The sequence below is a fragment of the Trifolium pratense genome, linkage group LG1 (genome assembly GCF_020283565.1).
Source record: "Trifolium pratense cultivar HEN17-A07 linkage group LG1, ARS_RC_1.1, whole genome shotgun sequence".
NCBI classification, from domain to species: domain Eukaryota; kingdom Viridiplantae; phylum Streptophyta; class Magnoliopsida; order Fabales; family Fabaceae; genus Trifolium; species Trifolium pratense.
The window spans coordinates 22886604-22909517 of NC_060059.1; the positions used below are offsets into that span (position 1 = coordinate 22886604).

The 22914-nt window shown below is 31.3% G+C and overlaps 2 protein-coding genes across 4 annotated transcripts; one reads left to right on the top strand and one right to left on the bottom strand.

Moving 5' to 3' along the window:
* Positions 1 to 3980: 3980 nt before the first annotated feature.
* Positions 3981 to 10974, top strand: LOC123884558 (kinesin-like protein KIN-5B). Of its 3 annotated transcripts, none has more exons than XM_045933683.1 (24): positions 3981 to 4103; positions 4213 to 4423; positions 4697 to 4826; positions 4914 to 5069; positions 5179 to 5519; positions 5600 to 5738; positions 6286 to 6383; positions 6469 to 6625; positions 6712 to 6781; positions 6863 to 6939; positions 7178 to 7231; positions 7324 to 7404; positions 7520 to 7631; positions 7718 to 7804; positions 8001 to 8176; positions 8269 to 8430; positions 8589 to 8696; positions 8779 to 8937; positions 9025 to 9108; positions 9191 to 9396; positions 9607 to 9708; positions 9792 to 9901; positions 9986 to 10137; positions 10494 to 10974. In XM_045933683.1, the coding sequence occupies exons 2-24, from the start codon at positions 4245 to 4247 to the stop codon at positions 10680 to 10682; spliced, it is 3129 nt and encodes a 1042-aa protein (XP_045789639.1). In that variant the 5' UTR covers positions 3981 to 4103; positions 4213 to 4244; the 3' UTR covers positions 10683 to 10974. The 3 variants fall into 3 exon arrangements, with proteins under 3 accessions (XP_045789639.1, XP_045789647.1, XP_045789633.1); XM_045933691.1 differs by having other exon boundaries at positions 3985 to 4103; positions 4198 to 4423; XM_045933677.1 differs by having other exon boundaries at positions 4008 to 4103; positions 4210 to 4423.
* A 3944-nt stretch (positions 10975 to 14918) lies between these two features.
* LOC123890472 lies at positions 14919 to 15889 on the bottom strand. Its single transcript, XM_045940082.1, has 3 exons — positions 15721 to 15889; positions 15396 to 15566; positions 14919 to 15295 (listed from the first exon to the last, which is right to left on the bottom strand). The coding sequence occupies exons 1-3, from the start codon at positions 15887 to 15889 to the stop codon at positions 14919 to 14921; spliced, it is 717 nt and encodes a 238-aa protein (XP_045796038.1).
* Positions 15890 to 22914: the final 7025 nt, after the last annotated feature.

A 22914-nucleotide genomic window follows, 5' to 3' on the forward strand; every position in this document is an offset into this window, starting at 1 on the left:
GGCTAAAAGGTTGAAGAAATCAAGTAAACGATAATAATTCTTAAACCCCCCTGTTCTTGAACTTTTTCTTTTTTAAGCAACGATGTCGTTTGGACCTTCTGCTTAACGCTTTCATTGTGTTTTTTTTTTTATTACATTTTTTATAATAATAATAATAATAATACTACCAAAAAAAAAAAAATAATAATAATAATAATAATAAATAATAATAATTAAGGACACCATACGAACGATCAGAGTTCAAACTCTTTAATCAACTTACAACAAGTAATTGATATTTTGTTTTTTTAATGATAAATTGTTGAATTTTTTTTTTGTTTATAATCCTCGAGCTCCTAGGGGAAATGGCCCTAGTAGTCCAGAGTTCGGCCGCGAGGTAAGTAAAGCCCGACTAAGAAATTGTTTCACCCAGGAATCGAACCCGGGTGATATCTAAGAGTATCTCCAACAGTGATACCACTTTGGGTATCATAAGTGGTTCCTACAATGTCATGTAATATTTATGCAATTCACACTTTTTTTTTCACCACCAGTTTAATCTGGTTCGGGGTCAGTTCTGACATCAAGTGGTTCCAGCCCCCTCCCGATCGCAGTTGCGGGGGATCGAACCGCGGTCCTCCCTACCAAGTTCAGCGTCAATCACCACTGAACCAACTAACGATTGATCAACTCACACATATTTTACTCCAATAGTGATACCAGGGACGGACTGGAGGGGGGGGGGGGGGGGGGGGGGGGGGGGGGGCAAGCAGGGGCTCCAACCCCTCCCTAAATATGTATACTATGTTATATATATGTATATTATAATCTATAAGTTGTTAAGTTTGGCATATGTGTATGTATATCCTATAAGTGAATGGAAAGAGTGAGTGTTTTAGTTGTTGTCTTTTTGTGTACTAGTGGTTCAAATAGATGTCTATGAGTTGCTAATGACATATCTTATTTCCTAGCTACTTCTTTTTATACAATATATAATCTAGGCTTAAATGCAGTTTTACCCCCCCTATTTTGAAAAATGCGGAATTTTACCCCCCCTATTTTAAAATGCGGAATTTTACCCCCCCTATTTTATAATTTGTTGGATTTTGCCCCCCCACCAAAATTTTGCACAAAATCTGCTTTTGAGCCTCAAGTTCAAAGCTACGCATAGAACTCAATTTGGATCAATAATTCACCAAACTGGTACCGAAACGACCGCAATCGAGTTAGTTTTTCACAGAATCAAACTCCACTAAATTTGGAGTTACAGAGAGAGATTAATTACTGTTTTAGTGAAGGTCTGTTCAAATTAATTATCGTATGAAACTACTACTGGTATTCTCGTCATTCCTCTCACCCTGTAGCTCATTTTTTAATACTATTTACATGTATGGAAATCTAACGAAATTACCCTTGTTGGCATTTCAATTTCGTCGAATTTGGAGTTACGATGTGTTCGGTAGACGATGTTGAATTTGAAGATCACAAGTAGATTTCTGCAGAATTAGTAATTGGACAGACCTTCACTAAAACGGTAATTAATCTCTCTCTGTAACTCCAAATTTAGTGGGGTTTGATTCTGTGGAAATCTAACTCGATTATGGTCATTTCTGTAGCCATTTGGTGAATTATGGATCCAAATTGAGTTGTATGCGAAGCTTTGAAGTTGTGACTCGAAAGCAGATTGTTTGCAGAATTTTTGGGACATACCTTCACTAAAACGGTAATTAATCTCTCTTTGTAACTCCAAATTCAGTGGGGTTTGATTATGTGGAAAGATAACTCGATTACGGTCATTTCGGTAGCCGTTTGCTGAATTATGGATCCAAATTGAGTTGTATGCGAAGCTTTGAAGTTGTGACTCGAAAGCAGATTTTTTGCAGAATTTTGGGGGACATACCTTCACTAAAACGGTAATTAATCTCTCTTTGTAACTCCAAATTCAGTGGGGTTTGATTATGTGGAAATATAACTCGATTACGGTCATTTCGGTATCCTTTTGGTAAATTATTGATCAAAATTGAGTTGTGTGCGAAGCTTTAAAGTTGTGACTCGAAAGCAGAATTTTAGGGGGGGCAAAAACCAACAAATTATAAAATAGGGGGGGTAAAAGTCCGCGTTTTAAAACAGGGGGGGTAAAATTCCGATTTAATTAAAACAGGGGGGGCAAAACTGCATTTAAGCCGTAATCGAATATACAATTACTCTTTTGTAGCTCGTGTACCTTTTTATCGTTTTTTTCTTTTGGTGTAGTAACCGTTATTTCGGTAGCCATTATGTAGAATATACAATTTTATTATATAATTGTTTTGCCTACATTTATATTTTGTTGCATGTGATTAATTTGTTTTATATAACTTTTTGCCTTTGCCTATTACGTTAAAGGTATATATATATAATTTTTTTTATAAGATTAAATTTTAAATTGTTGTGTGCAGTTTAATTTTTATAAATTATTTATTAGATTCAATCAACCATCAACATAAAAAAAATTAACATCAACAAATAATTACATTTGTGGAGTTTCGAGTCTATTGAGTTTTTATATTTAAATATTTATAAAGTGAATAATTTTAAAATTATGAAACTCTTATAAATTATAAGGATAAAAAAGTAATTTAATTATATCATCCCTCCCATCCCCTCGTGAACCAAACATATTTTCAATTAAAGGAATGTTTAATATACAAAAGATAAATAATTGAAAGCACAAAACATAATAGCATGACAAACTTTTAAGAATTTGAAAAACTTTATATAAATTTTATATTGATATTTGAACAATTTTTTATTTTATGATTTTTTTAAGAAGCAAAAAATATATATTATATCAAATTAAGCACATGTTGTGTCTAAATATAAGAGTTCGTATACAAAGAAAAAAACAAAGTACAGATCATTCTATGGTGAGCACTTTATAAAGTACCTTATAAATTTAGCATCTTAATGATTTAGATCAAAACAAAAACTTTTTTTCCTTACTTTAAACCACCACCAAATTGCTTGTAAACTATTTTTGAAAAAATCATGAGCCCCACAAAATTAGGATATGATGTCATTCAAAATCGCACCAAAAATGGGGCAATTCAGAAATAGATGATGGATATCATCAATAGCATCACAACCAACTGAGCATAACAGAGAATCATTATGTAAACATCCAATAGAAAAAAATTAAACTTTGCGGGTAACATGTCATTAATAATCCCCCAAAAAAATGGAAACCTTTGATGATACAAGTTTATTCCAAATAAGATCATTTGTAAAATGAGACATCCACGAATACAAGTATGTCAAAAGATGATAAGCTCCACGTACTTAATAACCTTTATGAGGATCATGCATCCACTCTCACTCATTAGAAGAATCCCTTATTAAAGAGAGCTTCTAAAAAAAATATAATAATAATAATAAGGGTCTTGTTAACATGTGCATATAGGGCACATGATAAAGTATCTTAATATAGAAATTTAACATTTAATGATACAAGACATTTAATGCTTGAAAAGTTAAAATGCACAAATTCTAAGACATAATTTCTATTTTTACTACCTTAACATGTGTCATATATGCACATGTTAACATTCTCCTCCTAATAATAATAATAATAGTAATAATAACAATAATAATTGAGATATTTGAGAGTTTTTACTAGAATTATCATTTATTAAAAGTATTCTCTCACCTCCCTTTTCCTCTATCTACTTCGAACCAAACAGACCTTTAGGGAAAATTTGTCGATCCATTTGAATCTTAGAAAACTTGAGGATTAGTCTATGTAGCTGCATTCTATATCGTTGACAAAAAATTGATCACATTTTTAAAAAATTCATGTGTAAATCATCTTGAATACACACAAATTGTTTGCTAAAATAAATTGTTTACCCAAAAAAGAAAATTCAAATTTCATATCCAAAATTAAATGAAAAAATAGCAAAGTTTGAATATTGGGGAGCTGAATAGCGTACACCTCTTTAACGGCTATCGAGCCCTACATAAGTGTCAGTGTCAACAAGTAGCCGTTGATTTAGCAACGCAACCTTTCTTCACCTTCTCATTTTCAAATTCGCATCAGAATCAAAAAATCTCTTTCTCCACCGCCTTTTATCAGATTCTCCGATCAAGTAAGCTTTCATCTTAACTTTCTGTTTCTCTCTTCTTTTTCGTTCTCCAAAATACGAGACTGAAAATTGTTTTGTTTTTCATCCGCTAAATTAGGGTTTTGTTTAGCAGAGTTTGAAGTAAACTAGTGAAGGTAGAAAATTATGTCAATGACGCCGGATCAGTCTAAGAAAGTTGGATTAGGGATGGTGACACCATCTCCGTCTCCGTTTTTGACACCTCGACCTGAACGTCGACGTCCCGAATCAAGAGGTTCTGATCGGAATCCTCACCGTCAGGACAAAGATAAAGAGACTAATGTTCAAGTTTTGCTTCGATGCAGGTCATCTTCTCTTTTAATTTCATTTCAACCATTTTGTTTTACATTTCTATAATTGTTGAGTTTGCTTTGGCTGGCTATGTGTAATTGTGTAATTTGGTTTGAGATATTGAGCTTTTTTCTAATTTATTTTATTGATTATTGATTTATAATAATTTGAAGCTTTGTTTTTTGTGATATGTGTATGTGTATTGTTGAATTGCAAGTTTTCTTGAGTTGATTATTTATGGACATTTTTAAATAATTAAAAGTTAAATTTGTTTTTTCCAATTTTAGGCCATTAAGCGATGATGAACAAAGGTCGAATGTTCCTAAGGTTGTGTCATGTAATGAAAATAAAAGGGAAGTGATTGTTATGCAGACTGTAGCTAACAAACAAGTGGATAGAGTTTTCAACTTTGACAAGGTATGCTTATTTCTATCATTTGCAAGTAAGAATATCTTAATCCTGTAATATTTTATTAATACGTGTTATTTTGATCTGTTTGATAAGGTTTTTGGGCCTAAAGCACAACAGAGATCAATATATGACCAAGCTATTTCCCCAATTGTCAATGAAGTTCTTGATGGTTTCAACTGCACTGTTTTTGCTTATGGACAGACTGGGACTGGTAAAACTTATACAATGGAGGGTGGTATGAGAAATAAGGTATATTATATTTCCCCAACCGACATTTTCTTCCATTGGTTAAATTATATTATGTCACTGAAATTTAATGATCATGGAAACTATGTCAAATTCTGCGTTTTATGTATAGGGTGGTGATTTAACTGCTGAGGCTGGTGTCATTCCTAGAGCAGTTCGTCAAATTTTTGATATTTTGGAAGCACAGAATGCCGACTATAGCATGAAAGTAACATTCCTTGAGCTTTATAATGAAGAAATAACCGATTTATTGTCCGCAGAAGACAATTCTCCTAGGCCTATAGAAGAAAGAGTGAAGAAACCAGTAGCCCTTATGGAAGATGGAAAAGGTAGTGTGTTGTTAAGAGGCCTTGAAGAAGAATCGGTATATAGTGTAAATGAAATTTATGCTCTGTTGGAACGAGGAGCATCAAAGAGGCACACTGCAGAGACACTGCTTAACAAGAGAAGCAGGTAGTTTTTCCTTTTACTTTGTTGTTGAAATTTATGTTAGTAGAAGCCATGTTTTACTTGATGAATATATTTTGGTGCAGTCGTTCACATTCAGTGTTCACCATTACTGTCTATGTGAAAGAAACAGTAATTGGTGATGAGGAGTTGATTAAGTGCGGCAAGCTTAATCTTGTTGATTTGGCTGGATCGGAAAATATATTGCGTTCTGGAGCACGTGAGGTACACAAAATTTCTGATTTATTCTACTTTTGTTAATTTACTGTGTCAGGTAATTTGTCATTTGGGTGTATCATGTATTCTTGTTAATCTAAGTGCATTGAAATGATCAAACGTTTAGTCCCAATTTGAATGAACTTTTGGCTTATAGGAGCTTTTCAACTAAAACAAGCTTACAAATTTTCACTTATGGAAGGGTCTGTAATAGCTTATAGATGTTTATGAAGTTACTTGAGAGAGATTCTAGAAAAAAGATGAGATGTGGCACTAATTTTAACTTGTGCAAGAGATTATTTTTCAAAAAATTCATAGCTATTGTAATACTTTTTTGATATTTCCTTTCCTGCTATTTATAAGAAGTTGTATGATTGATGTTAATTTAGAGCAATCTGTTGTTACTTGTTAGAAAGTGACATAAAATGTTAGTTATAGTTTCCCAGATATAACTTGGTTTTTCAACTGATTTTGGTCCTCTTTCGTTATCTCGACTATATGCGAATTAAATTGTAAGATTTGATCTTACACTAAGTTTGGAACAATATGATTACAGGGCCGTGCTAGAGAAGCAGGGGAGATAAACAAGAGCTTACTCACACTGGGACGTGTGATAAATGCGCTTGTGGAACATTCTGCGCATGTACCTTACAGGTTCATATTAACGTAACGTAGTTATGAATTATTATAGAGACATGTACCTTTAATATTCATGCCTCTTGGTTGTTTGTTATTTCAGAGATAGTAAGCTTACAAGGATTTTGCGAGATTCCTTAGGAGGGAAAACTAAAACATGTATAATTGCTACTATTAGCCCATCTGCTTATTGCTTGGAAGAAACATTAAGTACTCTAGACTATGCTAGTAGAGCAAAAAACATAAAGAATAAGCCTGAGGTCAGTTACCACCTCTATGTCCGCTTAAAAATGTTATAAAAGCAGTTTTTGCGTTGTGCTGATAAATGCTAATATTTTTCTAATAGGCAAACCAAAAAGTTTCAAAGGCTGTTTTGTTGAAGGACTTGTACATAGAGATTGAGAGAATGAAAGAAGGTACATTCACCATTATTTAAGTTTTGGTACATAGAGAAGTTCCTTGTATCATATCTTTATTCATGTGTATATTGAATGCAGACGTCCGAGCAGCAAGGGAAAAGAATGGTGTATATATTTCTCATGAAAGATTTGCCAAGGAAGAAGCTGAAAAGAAGGTCCTTTATCTGTTTTGAGTAAATCTGCATATCTAAATAATATAACAATAATACTATACTATATTCTACATAATGTAACAAAAATACTACTAGGATATGGCACATTATCCGGGGGAATACAAAACCTCTGCTTGAATAATACTTTTCAATTAATTTTCATTGAATTTGCTTTCTTTTCATGATGGTACTTATTTCGATTTCCCTAGCTTAATTTGCTTTATGTCAATCCTTCATGCAGGAAAGGAATGAGAAGATCGAGCAATTAGAGAATGATCTCAACCTTAGTCAGAAAGTATTCCCCGAGTCTTTGCTCCCATTTTTTTTTTCTTCGTATTGTGTATAATGAACTTCATTGATAAATTACTTCGTCCCATTAATTTGCAGCAAGTGGACAAATTCCATGAGCTCTATTTGACAGAGCAAGAACATAAACTAGATTTGGAGAATGAGCTTAAGGATTGCAAGGTGCATAGATTGGATATTTTTTCCTCCATGATTTATCATTTTAAGTATCTAATCAAATTAAATTACTCTTTAGGTGATTTTGAAAAGTATCTTAATAAATTAAATTACTCGTTAGGTGAATTTGGAAAAAACCAACAACATCTTGCATGATCTTCAAGAGAATTACAAGCTTGTTGTTTCAAAGCTGAAGGAGAAGGAGTCCGCCATTTCGAAGCTACTGAAATCAGGTAAATCAATTGACTATATGCTACCGAGAATTATGCTGTTTATGTTCAATTCACTATACTATTGGCTTTACTTTGCTTGTGAACAGAAAATGCCTTGATTGAACGTGCAAAGGAAATGTGTATGGATCTTCAGAATGCATCAGATGATATTAATTTACTGTCCACAAAGTTGGGTATGATTATTTTACTCTTCATTTTGCGTCAGTAAGTTCTTTGTTCCTGATTTGTGGCCCTTTTCGTAAGAAAATATGCTTCATGTGACATGAAAATGAGGTTTAGCACATCTCGCCATGTGTTACATGTTTTAGAAATTGGATATATTATTGCATTATTTCAAAAGGATATCTTCAGAGTAATTTCTTCTTGCAGATCATAAAGAAAAGATGGAGGGAGAAAACCAAAAAATAATCTTGAATTTTGCATCTCTCTTAAATGGGGGCATAAAAGATTTGCACGCGACCATTATAGGATCTATTTCTCAACAACAGAAACAACTTAGACACATGGAAGATCATGTTTACTCTCATCTTACCAGTAAAAGGGATGTAAGGAAACTGAAGAAAATACTGTTTCAGTTATATATTCTGTTTCCCATGACTATTCTTCATTTGATTTTTGAATGATAATCTGTTTTCAGGCAGCACAAGCTCTGGAATCAAGGATCAATAAAATGAGAGAAACTTATACTTCAGGAGTAGGGATCCTGAAGGAGCTAGAAAATACATTGCACCTGAAAGCTTCGTCTGATATGGAACAGATACAAAATAGAGTTTCCTCACAGGCGTTGGCTGTTGAGAATGTAATCGAATTACTAAAAATATTAGTTTTCTAGTTTTAAATTTTAAGCTTCGTTGTAGGCTTTGGCTGTTCAGAGAATGCTAAAAGTATTTTGTAAAAATATTTGTTACTTCCATGATCTCCTATCTCGAGTTGAAATTTTGATTTGCCTTCTTACAGTTTCTTGCCACTGCGGTTCTTGAAGCCAATGATGTGATCGACAGCATCCATAATTCTCTTGATGAGCAAAAACAGCTGGTAGCATTCTCCATTCAACAACAAGAGGAAGTATGTTCCATATGTAGCCGCCTTTGTTTTGGGTTTGTTCTGTGTAAAAATATTAAAGCAATAGTTTAATGGATCATTGTAGGGATTGCAACAAAGTATGATTTCGGCACGAGTGGTTTCAAAGGCAACTGTAAAATTCTTAGATGACATTAATATGCATTCTTCAAGAGTAATGAAAATTGTTGAAGAAACTCAAAAGGAGAGGTCCCACCAATTGACTAATTTTGAGATGAAGTTCAAGGTAAGAAAACGCCGTCACTCATACCTCAATGCTAAAAGGTCAAACTCATGGTTTGGTGGTTGATTTTTTTCCTTCAACCTTAAACAGGAAGAGGTTGCGAGAGATGAGGAGGAGGCCTTAGACAAAATTTCAACAATTTTGTCAAACTTGACATCTAAGAGAATTGCTATGGTTTGTAGACTGCATCATCCTTTTGCTTCATTTTCTTGTTGGTTTTCTGTACAGTAACTGACTTTTGACAAATATGTATTAGGTCTCAGAGGCGTCAAGAAATATGCAGGACACAAGTGTGCAACAGTCTAAGAAATTGCAGCTAGAGATGCTCAACTTGCAGCAAGTTTCTAAAGATGCTACCAAGGAAGTTAATGAATACGTAGAGAATGCAAATAACCAATTTGTAGAACAAATATTCTCAGTAAATAACTTCAAAGCTACAATGGAGGATTGTCTCCTGGATTGGTGAGTTTTTTTCCTTGTTACACTTTTATTTAATTTTTATTCGGATTTGTTAAAAATAGCCAAACATTCTTGCACAGACCCGTTTTGTTAGGGATGGATGACGATTGTGCGTACATAAGTTTTCAATTTTTACGGCTTTAAATTTTCTCTTGCCATTGCTTGCTGGTTGTCGTTTGAAAAGAAAGATTTTCAATTCTTTTGTACATGCAGTTCAAAGACAGTGGACTGTTCCAGGAAGCAGTGGGAAAGTGCCCAATTGTCCTTTAATAATTTCCACAAGAACAATCTTGCAGAGATCGAATCTATAGTGAAGTAAGTTTCTGTTAGTTGGTGTCTTAGATTTTCCTTAATGAGAAAAAAGTTATATTTTATAACTTCAATCAATGCTTTAACAGGAAAAACATCTCGACAAACCATGCTTTGGATAAAAAAATTGTGTCTGCATCATTATCTATGGAGTTAGATTATGATGCAGGAACACGTAACCTACTGGCAGATGTGAATGGTAATTGGAGTTCTTTTGTTTACAATTTGTTTCCATCTTGTTACCTTCTTTCGTCTCCCTTTCGCTTATTTGACCGAGTTTCAGGTGCTCTATTGATGGACCATGAGAATAAGAAGGAAATTGATTCTATGACTACACAGTGGTTGGAACAGCTTATTTCATTACAAGATAAACATGGTGAAGATATATCAGACATTCATGTCCAAGCAGAAAAGTCCCTTGTTAAAGATTACTTGGTATACAAAACCTTCTTTACTTTTGTGGAGTTTTTGCATTATTATTATTATTATTATTATTATTATTATTATTATTAGGGAGTCCCTAATATGGACCTCTTTTTTTAGGGTCCACCCATGGTCCTTATTAAATGACTGACGGTCTCTTCTTCCTTTAATTCATCCCTCTCTCCTTGTTGAGTTTTTGCAACCAGAAACCAATTATTATTATTATTATTATTATTATTATTATTATTATTATTATTATTATTATTATTATTATTATTATTATTATTATTATTATTATTATTATTATTATTATTATTATTCTGTGAATTAGCCACCAGTTTGAAGTTTGTTTTGTTGTTCATGAACAGGTTGACAAGGAAACAAGTTCAACATCTCACAAAAAAATTGTATCAGTCCCCAGCCTTGCATCCATTGAAGAGATGAGGACAAAAATCAGGGAAGAAAATTTCATTGAGAAACAATTAAAATGGATCGAAGTTGAAAGCAAAATTCCGCGTCTTGCAGAAAACCGAACTCCATTTGCAGACGTGAATTGACTAGTTAAACAAACAGACGAGATGTAGTTGAGAGGGTTAATTGGATGAATATACCCTAGCTAGTTCTATGAAGGGGGGAAGGGAAGCTCATCAGCTGATGAGCACCACTTGTTTGTGTGATGTAAGAACTAATGTTTTTCATTTAATTTTACTTCTTGTTTCCTTTCTATCTCTCTCTATAGAGGGCATTAAGTTGTAGCTAAATCAAAATGCTGGAACTATGAAGAAAATCCATTTTTCCTTCTTTTTTCTTTCTAGAATCCTTGACAAGTCAAACACGTTTTCTAGATAAGTTTCTATTTTCTATATCTGCTGCTTCTATTTGAACCTTCTATATGCACCACACAAACTGTTCATAGTTTGTGAGCTGTATGGATAAAACTATACATAAATGTGGCTGCATCACTTTTTCTATTTTAGTAATATTCATCTTACGAAACTACAGTGCAACCCGTTAGAATTTTCTGTTTTCAAAATGTGCTATTTTTTTGTTTGACTACTACAACACATGTGAAAGCTCAAGAGTCTTCTTGAGAAGGCAAGGTGCAGCACTAATTTTCAGATGTGAAACTGTTATACCAACCAATCAGAACTCAAAGGAAAACATGCTTTTGCACCCATTTGATCAATTCCCTTTTTTGGACTCCAAGTTGGTGGCACACTTTAACGTTAGCCGTGTTGAATGGAGATTGAAAATTCCATCTCACATACGACATGCACTATTCTACACGAAGGAATGTTCTAACAATTAATCAGAAGTTGCTATCTCCTTTCAACATACTTTTTTTTTTAATAATAGAAACTGTTCAAGGTTATACTTACAAAAAATAATGGAAGTTTCATGGAACGTTGTTGTACTTGTACAACAAGTAGCTTAGAGCCTCCGCAATGGAGAACTTCAAATTTGAGTACTTAAATGAGTCTCACATAAACACATCACTAATTTATTATTTTTTAATAATAGTACATAATAGGTACTTAACCCCTCCAACCTAGCACTTCTTAAAAAGTTTTAAAATGAGTCTCATCAATAACTCCACATATTACAATAACTTATTATTTAATTATCTATTTTATAATATAAATTGATTGAATGATAAAATTACAAAATTAGTAGTATGTACTATTTTTTTTATAATTGGAAACAAAATAATTAAAATTCGAAATTTAATTTAAAATTATATTGCCAAATTTTAAGAACTGCATAATTAAAAAAATAATTTAAAATAACATTACATAATTTTAAAAACAATTAATTTTGTTGATCATCATGCCCAAAACGTTGCCAAATATGCTCGACAAGATCATGTTGAAGTTGAAGATGAGCTAGCTTATTAAAAAATTGTGCTTTTGTGATGTACAAAAAAAATTTGAGTTTTTGTGTAAATATCCATTAATTCAAATTGAATATATAAAATAAAGGGGGTCCCATGAAAATAATATTTTAATGAAAAATAAGGTGGGTCCAAGAGGAGAGAGTTCTTATTTTAGAAGTGATACCTAATAGGTATTCAATATGGGTGGTACTCTAATGGTAGTACCTAATAAGTACCATAAGTACCTAATAGGTACTACATCATTGGAGATGGTCTTAGTCCTCAAGACTTATTTTCACTCAGCTGCTCAACAATGTACGATTCTAAGTGTTTTTATTATTATTATTATTATTATTATTATTATTATTATTATTATTATGATTATCATTATTATTATTATTTCATTTGATAAAAAAAAATATTCTTTTGTTGTTGTAATTTATCCCCGTCTTTTTTATAAGAAACAAAATTAAAGTGAAAATATTTATCATTTTTATAAAAAAATTGACCAATTTTTAGATTTATTAGATGTTTAAAGAGTAATTAAATTATTTTACAAAAAAAAGAGTAATTAAATTGGGATATTCATGGAATAATGTTAAATTTATAGGAGTGTTTCCTTGATCTTAATGATTTATTTCTTTTGTTTCTTATAAAAAAGATCGAAGAGAGTAATAAAGAGCATGACTACAAAATTTACATACTGTTGGGCATAAATTTGGTATTTATTAATTAAATACAATTGGCGGGTCTAACAATTATTTGAAGGTTATGTTGTCTCACTACAAAAAAATAGGCAAACGGCGACCACAAAAAAAAAGCTTTAGCGTCGGTCCTTTCCGTCGCTAAATGACTGCTGCAGCGGTTGGACAACTGACGCAACAAGCAGCGTCGCTACGGCATACAGCGGCGGTTCAAGTAAACCGTCGGAATAACCGCCGCATCGATCTTAGCGTCGGTTGTATTGATTGTGCGGCAGTTCCTAACCGTCGCTATATGTATTTTTTTAAATAAAAAATTGAGCTCTTAGCGTCAGTTATAACCGCCGCAAAACAATTTTTCCCACAAAAAAAAACTGTTTTTTTTTTCAAAAAAAAAATCAATTTTTTTTTCTTCTCATTTTATGAAAATTCTAAAATAAAAACTAAAAAGCCCTACAGTCTAAGAATTGTATACCATTAAAAAAAAAGACCTACATTCACAACTTGAATTATTTACTATACACACTGAATTTTTTATGAGCTTTACCTCATTTTATGTATATATATATATAAAGATGTACATGCATTTATTTGCACAAGACTCAGGAGAGTAAAATACACAAATTGATTCAGAAACTTCTCTTGCAAATGGATCCTCAAGCAAAAATAATACTCATAAACTTTAAATTATACAATTTTAAGTTACAATTTAAACACAAGGGCATAAAGTGCAACTTCAACACTGCCGGTTTGCGACACCATTATGGTTGATCCAGCTCCATAAAGTGGAACTTTATTACCCACCAAGTTCACTGATACAAGACGGTGACTTTTTCTTGGCTGAAAGTGTTTCTTCGACTGCAAAGAACACTAGTTAACTAAGCAAAGAATAAAGTAAAAACCAATATTTTACCAAGTAGTTATTTCATAGAGAAATGACATCCATTGAAATGAATACTCAAAATGTGTTACCCGTTCATGATTCATCCATGATTCATCATGCATATCCAGTCATGTCTCTACCTCCTTGTCAGAAGAATCCAGGAATCTAAACTCCTTTCCATGAGCAGCCTCCTCCTTAGTAACCATGACACAACACATGAAATTATCTTATTAAAAAATCCATAAAAGCATAAAAATTAAAAAAAAAACAACATCAATATCAGTGATACTATAAGCATGATACATGTTGAACACATAGCTTACACAACAAGTGAATGCAATTAAGATTACCCAATGGCATAGTCGTATTCCAGCTTATATTGAAGTTCCTCAATCTGTTACAAAAGAAATTAAATTGTTCAAGCTATAGTAGGAAGCTTTTCTTGGGAAATTAAGCCTTGAATTTATATAGATAACATGCCATACAACATCTTCATCAATGTCTTTAGAACATTCAAGGACTTCTGGATGTTTGAAAAAGTTGAAGAAGCTTTTCTTGGGCTTTTCCTTCAAAACATTCAGTGTCAAGCAATTTTTCAGAAACCAGAAAATTTTGGTCCTGTAAAAAATGCAGCAAGCAAACCTTATTCATGATCAAGCCAGACTAATTAATAGCACAATAGCATTAGGTAAAAAAAGAGCAGTTTACCCAATTGCATCCTTAGGCTCGTAATTGACCGTAAGAATTGTCTTTGTTAAGTCTGAGTTTAAAAAATATGGATTGGATTCACAAAGATAAAGCATGAATCAGGACAATTGTTGAAAACTATTGAGAAAGAGGAAAACTACAAGAAAAGAAGTTAATGCCCTACTCACAATTGCTTTGGGTTCTGTCTCATGGACCAGATTTAGCCATGAATTAAATGCATCTCTAACAAGATGAATACATTGTATGGTTATGCCAAATTTGTAGGGTAAATAGGTCTAGCAGCAAAACAAAAATGACAAGAGTAAGTACTTCAGAGAAAGTCCAATAAATAATTGAAAGGTGAAAAATCACATTAATATAATTTGAATGAAGATGATATGTTGTGATTATAATAGAATTTTTTATGGAAGGGGTTTCAAAAGGCTTATTGATGCATCATGCATAACTACAAGAGAAGTCCTTCGTTTTTGGAATGGAAATCAGGTATGAGCCAGAGCCCAGATCTCTCGATAACTATAGCGAGAGAGTTTGTACTATTCATTTAATGTTTTTCATGATCACGGGCATATTGTTACCATGATACCAATTCAGAGATTGTGGGTTCTGTCAATATAAAGGTATCATCCTTTTACTTCAATTTCAGTCCAGTTATATTACTAGTTACTACCCTTCCTAACTCAACAAAAATATGACATGACCGAAATGCATGTAAATCATCGTAGCAAGAACGTTGATTTTCGTAGTAGTCCACAAAGTGTGATACAAGCATAGCAAACATGAGATAAGAAGTTAAACCTGTAATTGAAATTGAACTTGATTGGTAATCACAGTCATCTTGGTCAAGAATAATTTTCCGAAGGGCAGCATTTCCTCTATCAATGACTAACAAGGAACAGGTTGGTCGAACATATACCACATCGAAATCATTTGAGAACTTAGCATCTTCACTCGGTCCATCTCTATAGCCAGCAACATTTGACTTTCCTCCAGCAATGGTTGTCACACCTAAAAATTATTTACAAAGATCGGTAACAATACAAATACTGAAATACACCTTAATAGTCCTATATAGATCCTGAATCCTTGTAGCTAAATAAACACATACCAGAATCTCCGATTTTTCTGATGGCAAGATTCTGAGTATCAGCAACATAAACATTCCCTTTATCATCCATAGCTATACCTTTGGGATGATTAAACCGAGCATCACTAGGTTTTCCATCCACATGATCAGTGTATCCCTGAAATGACCCAGCTACCAATCTTCCTCGACTATCTGCAATACCATAAACATAATTCGTAAGCTAAGTGGATGAAAATCAAATCATTCTATTTTTTAATTAATCCAAAATTTTACTTACTATATAATTTTCATCTATAAACGGTATTAGCTAATATAAACTCAAGAGAACAAACAAGAGTAGCCATACATTGAGACAGTGGTGGGGTGATTCGAACAATGTTGATATTAACTTCATCAACAGCAAAGAGTTCACCATCCTCTTCATTGACACGGACCCGATAAGGAATAACTCCAATCGCATTTCCTTCCACAAACAAAAAGACAAAAAACAAATCACATCGACAAACACAAACCATAAGAATATTACAATATAAAGGTCGTTTTCAATCGACTTATTCGAGCTTATCTATCAGCATAAACACTTGTGAGAGCTTATAGAAGCAACTTATGAAAAGTTCATAAACCGATTTCAACTTATTTCCTAAGCTCTCCAGAATTGCTTATATAAATAATTGAAAGTTGACAAACCGAAATAGACGGCTAGTTAGCACAGAGTTCTTGATTACAACTTATCTACTCAGAAACAAGGTTGAGCTTAATCTGCTCAGAAACAGTTAAATTTATTCAACAGTATCATATATGAATCACAACTTTATTATTATGAGTCTTACTTTATGTTTATGTTACAATTATACCTTTAATTTGTAGATCTAAGAAAGACGTGATTTATATATCACTCTAATTTGGTAGAGAAACAAGAAGTATATTATATATAACCCTAAACAGTTATGAAAAAATAAGCAAATTACGTACAAAAATTAAGTAATATCCATTAATTGTATGTTTTGTACAAACCAATAACCTAAATTACCAATTTATGAAACCAAATGATGAAAAAACAATCTAATGAGAAATTGAACCTGAATTTTGAAGATTGAATTTGAATTTGAATGGAGATTGAAGATTGAAGGTTGAAGGTTCAACGAAGCCTGAATCTAAATGTTGAACCCGAAGCTTGAAGGTTCATCGAAGCTTGAGAGGTTGAATAACAAATTTGAACGAAGCTTGAGATGAATCTGAAGATTTAGGGAATGAAGCTTGTGAGTGAGAATCACAGATTTAGGGATTTGGAACGGTGAAACTCGAACCGAGAAATAAGTGGAAATAATTAGCCGCCGCGCGATACGCACTAAAACCGCAGCCGCAATACACACTAAAACCGCCGAGATTCACGAACAACAAAGGTGGTTGAATGAAGCCGCAATAACCGTCGGCATTGATAAGAGCGGCAGCGGTTCACTTGCTAGTGCCTCAAATTGTCTGTCGCTGTCTGCGTTTTTTTAGTAGTTCTAAGTAAGCCTTTAAATATTTTTGAAGCTTCAAGCGTGTCGAAGCGAAAAGGAGCTTCAAAGGAATCGAAGCATGGCTCCTGAGTGGCAATGCGCCAAGAGGCGCATCGAAAGGGTGAAGCAGATCGAAGGACCAGTAAATCCAGACCCAAAGAACCAATAACGGCCCAATAGAGAATTGGCGCGGGCTGAAGAAGGAAGATTCGAACGTGGAGAACGTGGGTGTACGTGGCAAAACGAGGAGCGTCCAGATGATCAAGGAGCAGTTATCATTTTGCCATAGTATTTATAGTAGTTTTTCGCTAGGAATCGAGGTCACAAAATTTTATACAAAACTTTCTCTGAAAATTCTAAGTACTCTGCGATCGAACGAACGGAATTCTGAAGGGAAAATGTATGTTTTGTGAACCATTTACTTTGTAATTGCTTTTTGTTCAATGCAATTTACTTTCCAACAATGTTTACTTAGCTTTACTTGATGTTTTCTCATGAAACTGATGTTTCGAGGCGATTCGAATTAGCGTTTTCTTTTATTATTTGCACAAGATATAGTTCTTAAGTGTTTGTTGACCTTTTTGACGAACATTCAAACATTTTCCTAAGCAAACAAAGCATAAAATTGTCCTGAGATTTACTAGTTGATCTCGCAAGTTTAAATACTTAAACTAGCGGTTGTTTACCAAATTTCAGTGTAAACACATACATTAAGTTTTATTTATTTATTTATTTTTCTATATTAAAGAGTGCCTAAAGACTCAAAAAAAAAAACGAAATTACAAGGAAACCAGTTTGGGAGTAGAGACTCCTACAAATCTACTGCTAATTGTGAACTAATTTGAGTCAAACAAGTCTCACAAATCTCATCAATACACCCATATCACAACCTAAATTGGCAAACGCATCCACGCATTTATTAGCTTCACGATATGAGTGTTTGATCCTAGTTAAGTTGCAACAACTTTCGAAAGATCCACACATTTATTAGTATTAAGAAGTGAGACATTATTAACATGTGTTTAAATTTGTGTCATATCATATAAAATACTCTCTCTATCTTACAATAATCATCGCATTTGACTATCTATCTATCTATCTATCTATCTATATATCTATATATATAATTGTAAAGCAAACTTTTTTTTGCTGATGTGTCGTCACTACAAAGCTTCTCATTTTTTTCTTTTTTCTAAGCAATAGTTGATGCTTATGTGTCATATATCATTACATTGCATGCTTATATGTACTTTCTAATGTAACCCTCAATTAACTTTCTCATTATTCATTAAATATATAATAATATATAGACTATATAACTCTTTGAAATAGAAAAATTCTTCACGTTTTTCATTCTTGACCTTTAAAATTCTTCTTCCCATTTTCTTAATTTATTGCATTAATTTTACACTAATTAAATATTTTAATGAATTTTTATCTTACACTAATCAATCCTAATATATTTTAATGCATTAGTCTATTATGCATCCCTTCCCGTAAAAAAAAAAATACTCCTTCAATTCTAAAAAAAATAAAAATAAAAATAAAAGATTGTTAGAACTTAAAAACTTAAAACACTCTTCAACTCTTTAATTACACTAATTAGATGTATCTCTTAACATTCCTCCAAATATAACTTACAAAATGAAAATATTTAATGCACAATTTTTCAGATTCATTGTCACTATATATAGCCACCACCATCCACCTTTCCATGGTGCTATTGAAACTACTATGTTCATTTGGACTAAAATTGTTGTATATTGATTTCTCTCTCACTTTTTTTTTTCCTTTTCATTTTCAGGGTGAAAGAAATAATGTTTTACTTCAGTTGTGGTGTTAATCAATGAAAAGGTATTTCTAAAGTTATTTATTTTGTTCTTCATTTCTACTAAAGTTATTGTATATACTCTTTTTTCCTTCTTTGCATTGAACGAAATGATTTTTCACAAATTTTCACTTCATGTGTGGTGCTAAATCTAATCAATGAAGAAGTAGGATGAAACAAGGTTGCCATAAGCTGATGAGCTGTAGGACGAAACAAGGTTGCCAATCAAATATGTCACGCAAAACATTTAAAGATATATACATACATTTTAGAGTCAAAGTTATGTAATTGTTTAGCTCCTCTAATTGCCTCATATATGTAACTGATAAGGTTTGAAAGATCATATAATTAGAGAACACCTTCATGTCTTCCATTGAAACCCATTTCTTTTTATTTTTGCAATTTTGCTTTTAGTTTTGATGCATAACATTTTAAAATAAAATGATTTGACTCTTTTTTTTGTGTTTGCAGATCACCAGATTGCGCCTCTGTATCTCATTTTTTCGTTAGTGAACATCTTTGAAAGGTGACAGAAGAGATAATATACTATTTCTCTTTTTCCTTTTTGTAATTTATGTTTTTAGTTCTTGAGATGTTGAAGAGATATAATTTACTTAGAATTTTAATTTGTAACATAATATTTTTATACATTTGTAATGATCTTATTCTATTGTTTCTTACGAAGGTATAAACTATATATCTATTGTTAACATGAAATATAGCCATTGGGAGCTTTAGTAAGTGTGGTACCGAATTTAAAATCAATTTTTATAAAGTATATTTGTGGTACTGATTTTTTAACAGATGCTTTTTGAGAAATTCATGTTAAATATGATGTGAAGTTTATACGGTTATGACAAGATCTCATTCTATTGTTTTTGATGGTATAGACCAAACGTCTATGTCAACAATAAATATTGTCATTGAGAGCTTTAGTATATGTGGTACTAACATACTTTTTGTCAAACTAATCCGTGGCAGAGAAGCCACTTTTTGTCTAACTAATGAGGTTGAAATCTATCTTAAAAATATTTTGCCTTATGTAGAGATGAATTTTTAAAAAATAACTTTCTCACACCAACCTTTGCAATACTATTTTTTCTAGATTCCTTAACTCTTATTTCTTAATTATGGTTATTTACTCACTCATTGTATTCATGTAAACTTTTAATTTACAATAGTTGGACAGTTACAATTTTAATTAATTTTCCTATTAAATTTAAAAATAACTTTATTATAACAACCTTTGAAGTACTTTTTTTCTATCCTTAATTGTCGTGTATATAACTATATGATTTCATACAAGGCTACTACATGTTTGTGGTACAAATTTTGGATTTTGGGTCTTTATCATTTTCTCTAAACAACTCTTCGGTGATGCATTTTCAATTATGTGTTGTAGTTTTTCCCTCTCTTTCATGTCTGTCTTATGTCTTGGCTCTTCATTGGTTATTATGGCATGGTAGGAACTAATTAAAGTTACTCTATTATATAAAAATTGGGCAAATTATAAAATAAAATTTTAATTTTTAATGTAAATACAACTACATTTTTATATAATAGCTAACCTTTACGGACATGCTAATGCAATTGTAGAAAGAGAATTTTCATTTCGGTAAACGAAATCTATTATAATATAATGATAGGAAAAAATGAAATAGAAATGAAAGAGACAATGTTTAAGAATAACAAATGATTGTTACCAATTAATTGAGGGAAAAGAAGAGTTAGTGGTGATTACTTATTAGTATAATTGAAAGGATAACTCTGTCCTTACATATTCTTTATATTAAGTTGACATCATTAGCCATATTTATTCATTTTTTATTTTTTTATTTTTATTTTATCAAATTCATAAGGAAAAAAGAAAAAGATATTATGAATTGAGGATTATAAATGCTAGAGGTTTAAGATAAAATCCCTTATTTATCTGAAGAATATTAGAACATATATGATTTATTTTCTCTTTTAAAAAATATATTCTTTTATTAAAAATGTTCTTTTGAAGTCTAGCTCAAATATAAAATTTGACAAAGTTGATTTCAAAGCTCTTTAAATGTCTATTTTTTGTATTGTCAAATAAAAACACTATATATTTACCTAAAAATACTAATTGAGTTTATAAAGGTCAAAGACAAGTGTCTATATTTTTTATATAATAATAATATTATTATTATTATTATTATTATTATTATTATTATTATTAATTAATAAAGAGATTGAAATATAATTAAGATAAAGTTATAGAGAATTGAGAGAGAAAATGCGAGAAACATAGAGAGGATAATGGATATAAGTCAATGTCGATCCTTAAAAATATATTAGTAGACTATACTATAGTATGTCTTTATGACAAAGTTTTTTTCTTTATGATAAGTCGATGTGAATTCATGATGTGAACCGTAAGCTACCAAAATAATATCAAACCGATCAAAATTAAAATGAATAAGATATTCATTTTTAGTGCAGTATCTTTTCGCATGCTTAGCAAACTCATAATCTCATCGTTTTGTTTGATCAGCGATATGACAAATTTATTCAAGCAGAATGACAATGAAATGTTTTGGTAATATTGCGACTTTGATATGAAGATTACATCTTTCATTTTAATAGTGTTTTGACTTTAATTTGAAATATATTTAGAGGATTCAAAATATATTTAATAACCCTATAAAATACTATTTACACTACACATGCATGCAAAGTTGTTTCGAAAGTTCTTTGAATATTTAGTCTAATATAAAAAGTCTCTTTAAAGTATAAAAAAATTAATACTTCAAAATAATTTACGATTAATTAACATGTCATCTTATTCTTATAAATTAAAGGTCAAGACAAGTATCAACCATTTTTTCATATAAAATAATAATGAGATTGAAGTATAATTAAGATAAAGATAGAGAGATACAAAGAATGATAGATATAGAGAATGTATTAAAATGATCCACTATATTTTCATAAAAACAAAAAATACATTAAAATAAAAATTACACTAATTTGAAGATATATAAATCAAACCCAAAAAAAATAAGATTAATAAAACAAATTTTTAATATAATACACTAATCGAATGCACTTCTATTAATTTCTATATACACCTGAATGACACATTGTCTTTGTTTAAAACAATTTTTATCTACCTATCTATCTATCTATCTATCTATATTATAGATTCACTTGAATGGAGAAAAAAAATTAAAAATATTTTAAAAGTCACTTTTATAATCGAAGAATAATTCAACACATCTAAAAAAATTATCATTTTCAATACAATTTATTATAAAACGTAACTTTTTTTTAAAACATTCTAATCAAACCCGTGCAACGCACGGGTTGAACACCTAGTTTCACAGTAAAAAGAAATGATAGATGAAAGAAAAAATGATGATTTTATCCAATTGTCATAAATATAAATACAAAGTGAAGAATAATTAATTAAAATTGAATGTCGAATTGAAAAGAGAGGACAAATTTTAAAATGACATTAAAATATATGTTGTTTTTTTTTTTAATCTTTTGACTCTAGTACTAGTTGACGACAATAGATCTAGATATATAACGCTACAAAACGCTGCACAAAAACAATTGTTAAATTTGTTGACAGAAAGAATCGTTACATTACGAGTTAAGCAATTACGTAAGCATTGAGGGTATCTAATATCTATTCACGTTATTATTATTATTTTTTTTGTTACATATTCACGTTATTATTTATTATTTACAACAAGTCAAAAAGTCCAACATAATATATTAGTAAGTCATTACTCCCTTCGTACCACAATATATGTCATTTTGGAGAAAAAATTTGTACCACAATATATGTCGCTTTATATTCCCAATGAAACATTTAATACTATTTTTCCTATTATACCCTTAACTATTTATTACCCTCTCTTCTTTCAATTCTGCAATTTATTTTTTCCATACCATAAATGAAGGATAATTTTGTAAATCAACTCATAATCTCTCTTTTTCATACAACATTAATTACCTTTGTAAAAGTGTCAAAACGACATATATTGTGGTACAGAGGAAGTATATTATATTCATCAATTAATTAATCAATTCACAAAGTAGAACTAAAAAGACTTCCGTAGCTTCCAAGTTGAACACCAAAACCTATTGTCCACGTTTTCCTTTTTGACTTTATCATCTATAAATACGAGGTGTTCATTTCAAGTGTTTCACAAACATTAAACATTCACACGTA

Bases quoted from the DNA above. Each gene is read 5' to 3' on its own strand.
- LOC123884558 (XM_045933683.1), top strand. From the start codon at position 4,245: ATGTCAATGACGCCGGATCAGTCTAAGAAAGTTGGATTAGGGATGGTG. The intron at 6,940-7,177 runs GTCCTTTATCTG...TCCTTCATGCAG, and splicing joins AGGAAGAAGCTGAAAAGAAG to GAAAGGAATGAGAAGATCGA. The intron at 9,902-9,985 runs GTAATTGGAGTT...ACCGAGTTTCAG, and splicing joins CCTACTGGCAGATGTGAATG to GTGCTCTATTGATGGACCAT.
- LOC123890472 (XM_045940082.1), bottom strand. From the start codon at position 15,889: ATGGTTTGTGTTTGTCGATGTGATTTGTTTTTTGTCTTTTTGTTTGTG. The intron at 15,567-15,720 runs GTATGGCTACTC...ATGGTATTGCAG, and splicing joins CACCCCACCACTGTCTCAAT to ATAGTCGAGGAAGATTGGTA. The intron at 15,296-15,395 runs GTATGTGTTTAT...AATAATTTTTAG, and splicing joins CAGAAAAATCGGAGATTCTG to GTGTGACAACCATTGCTGGA.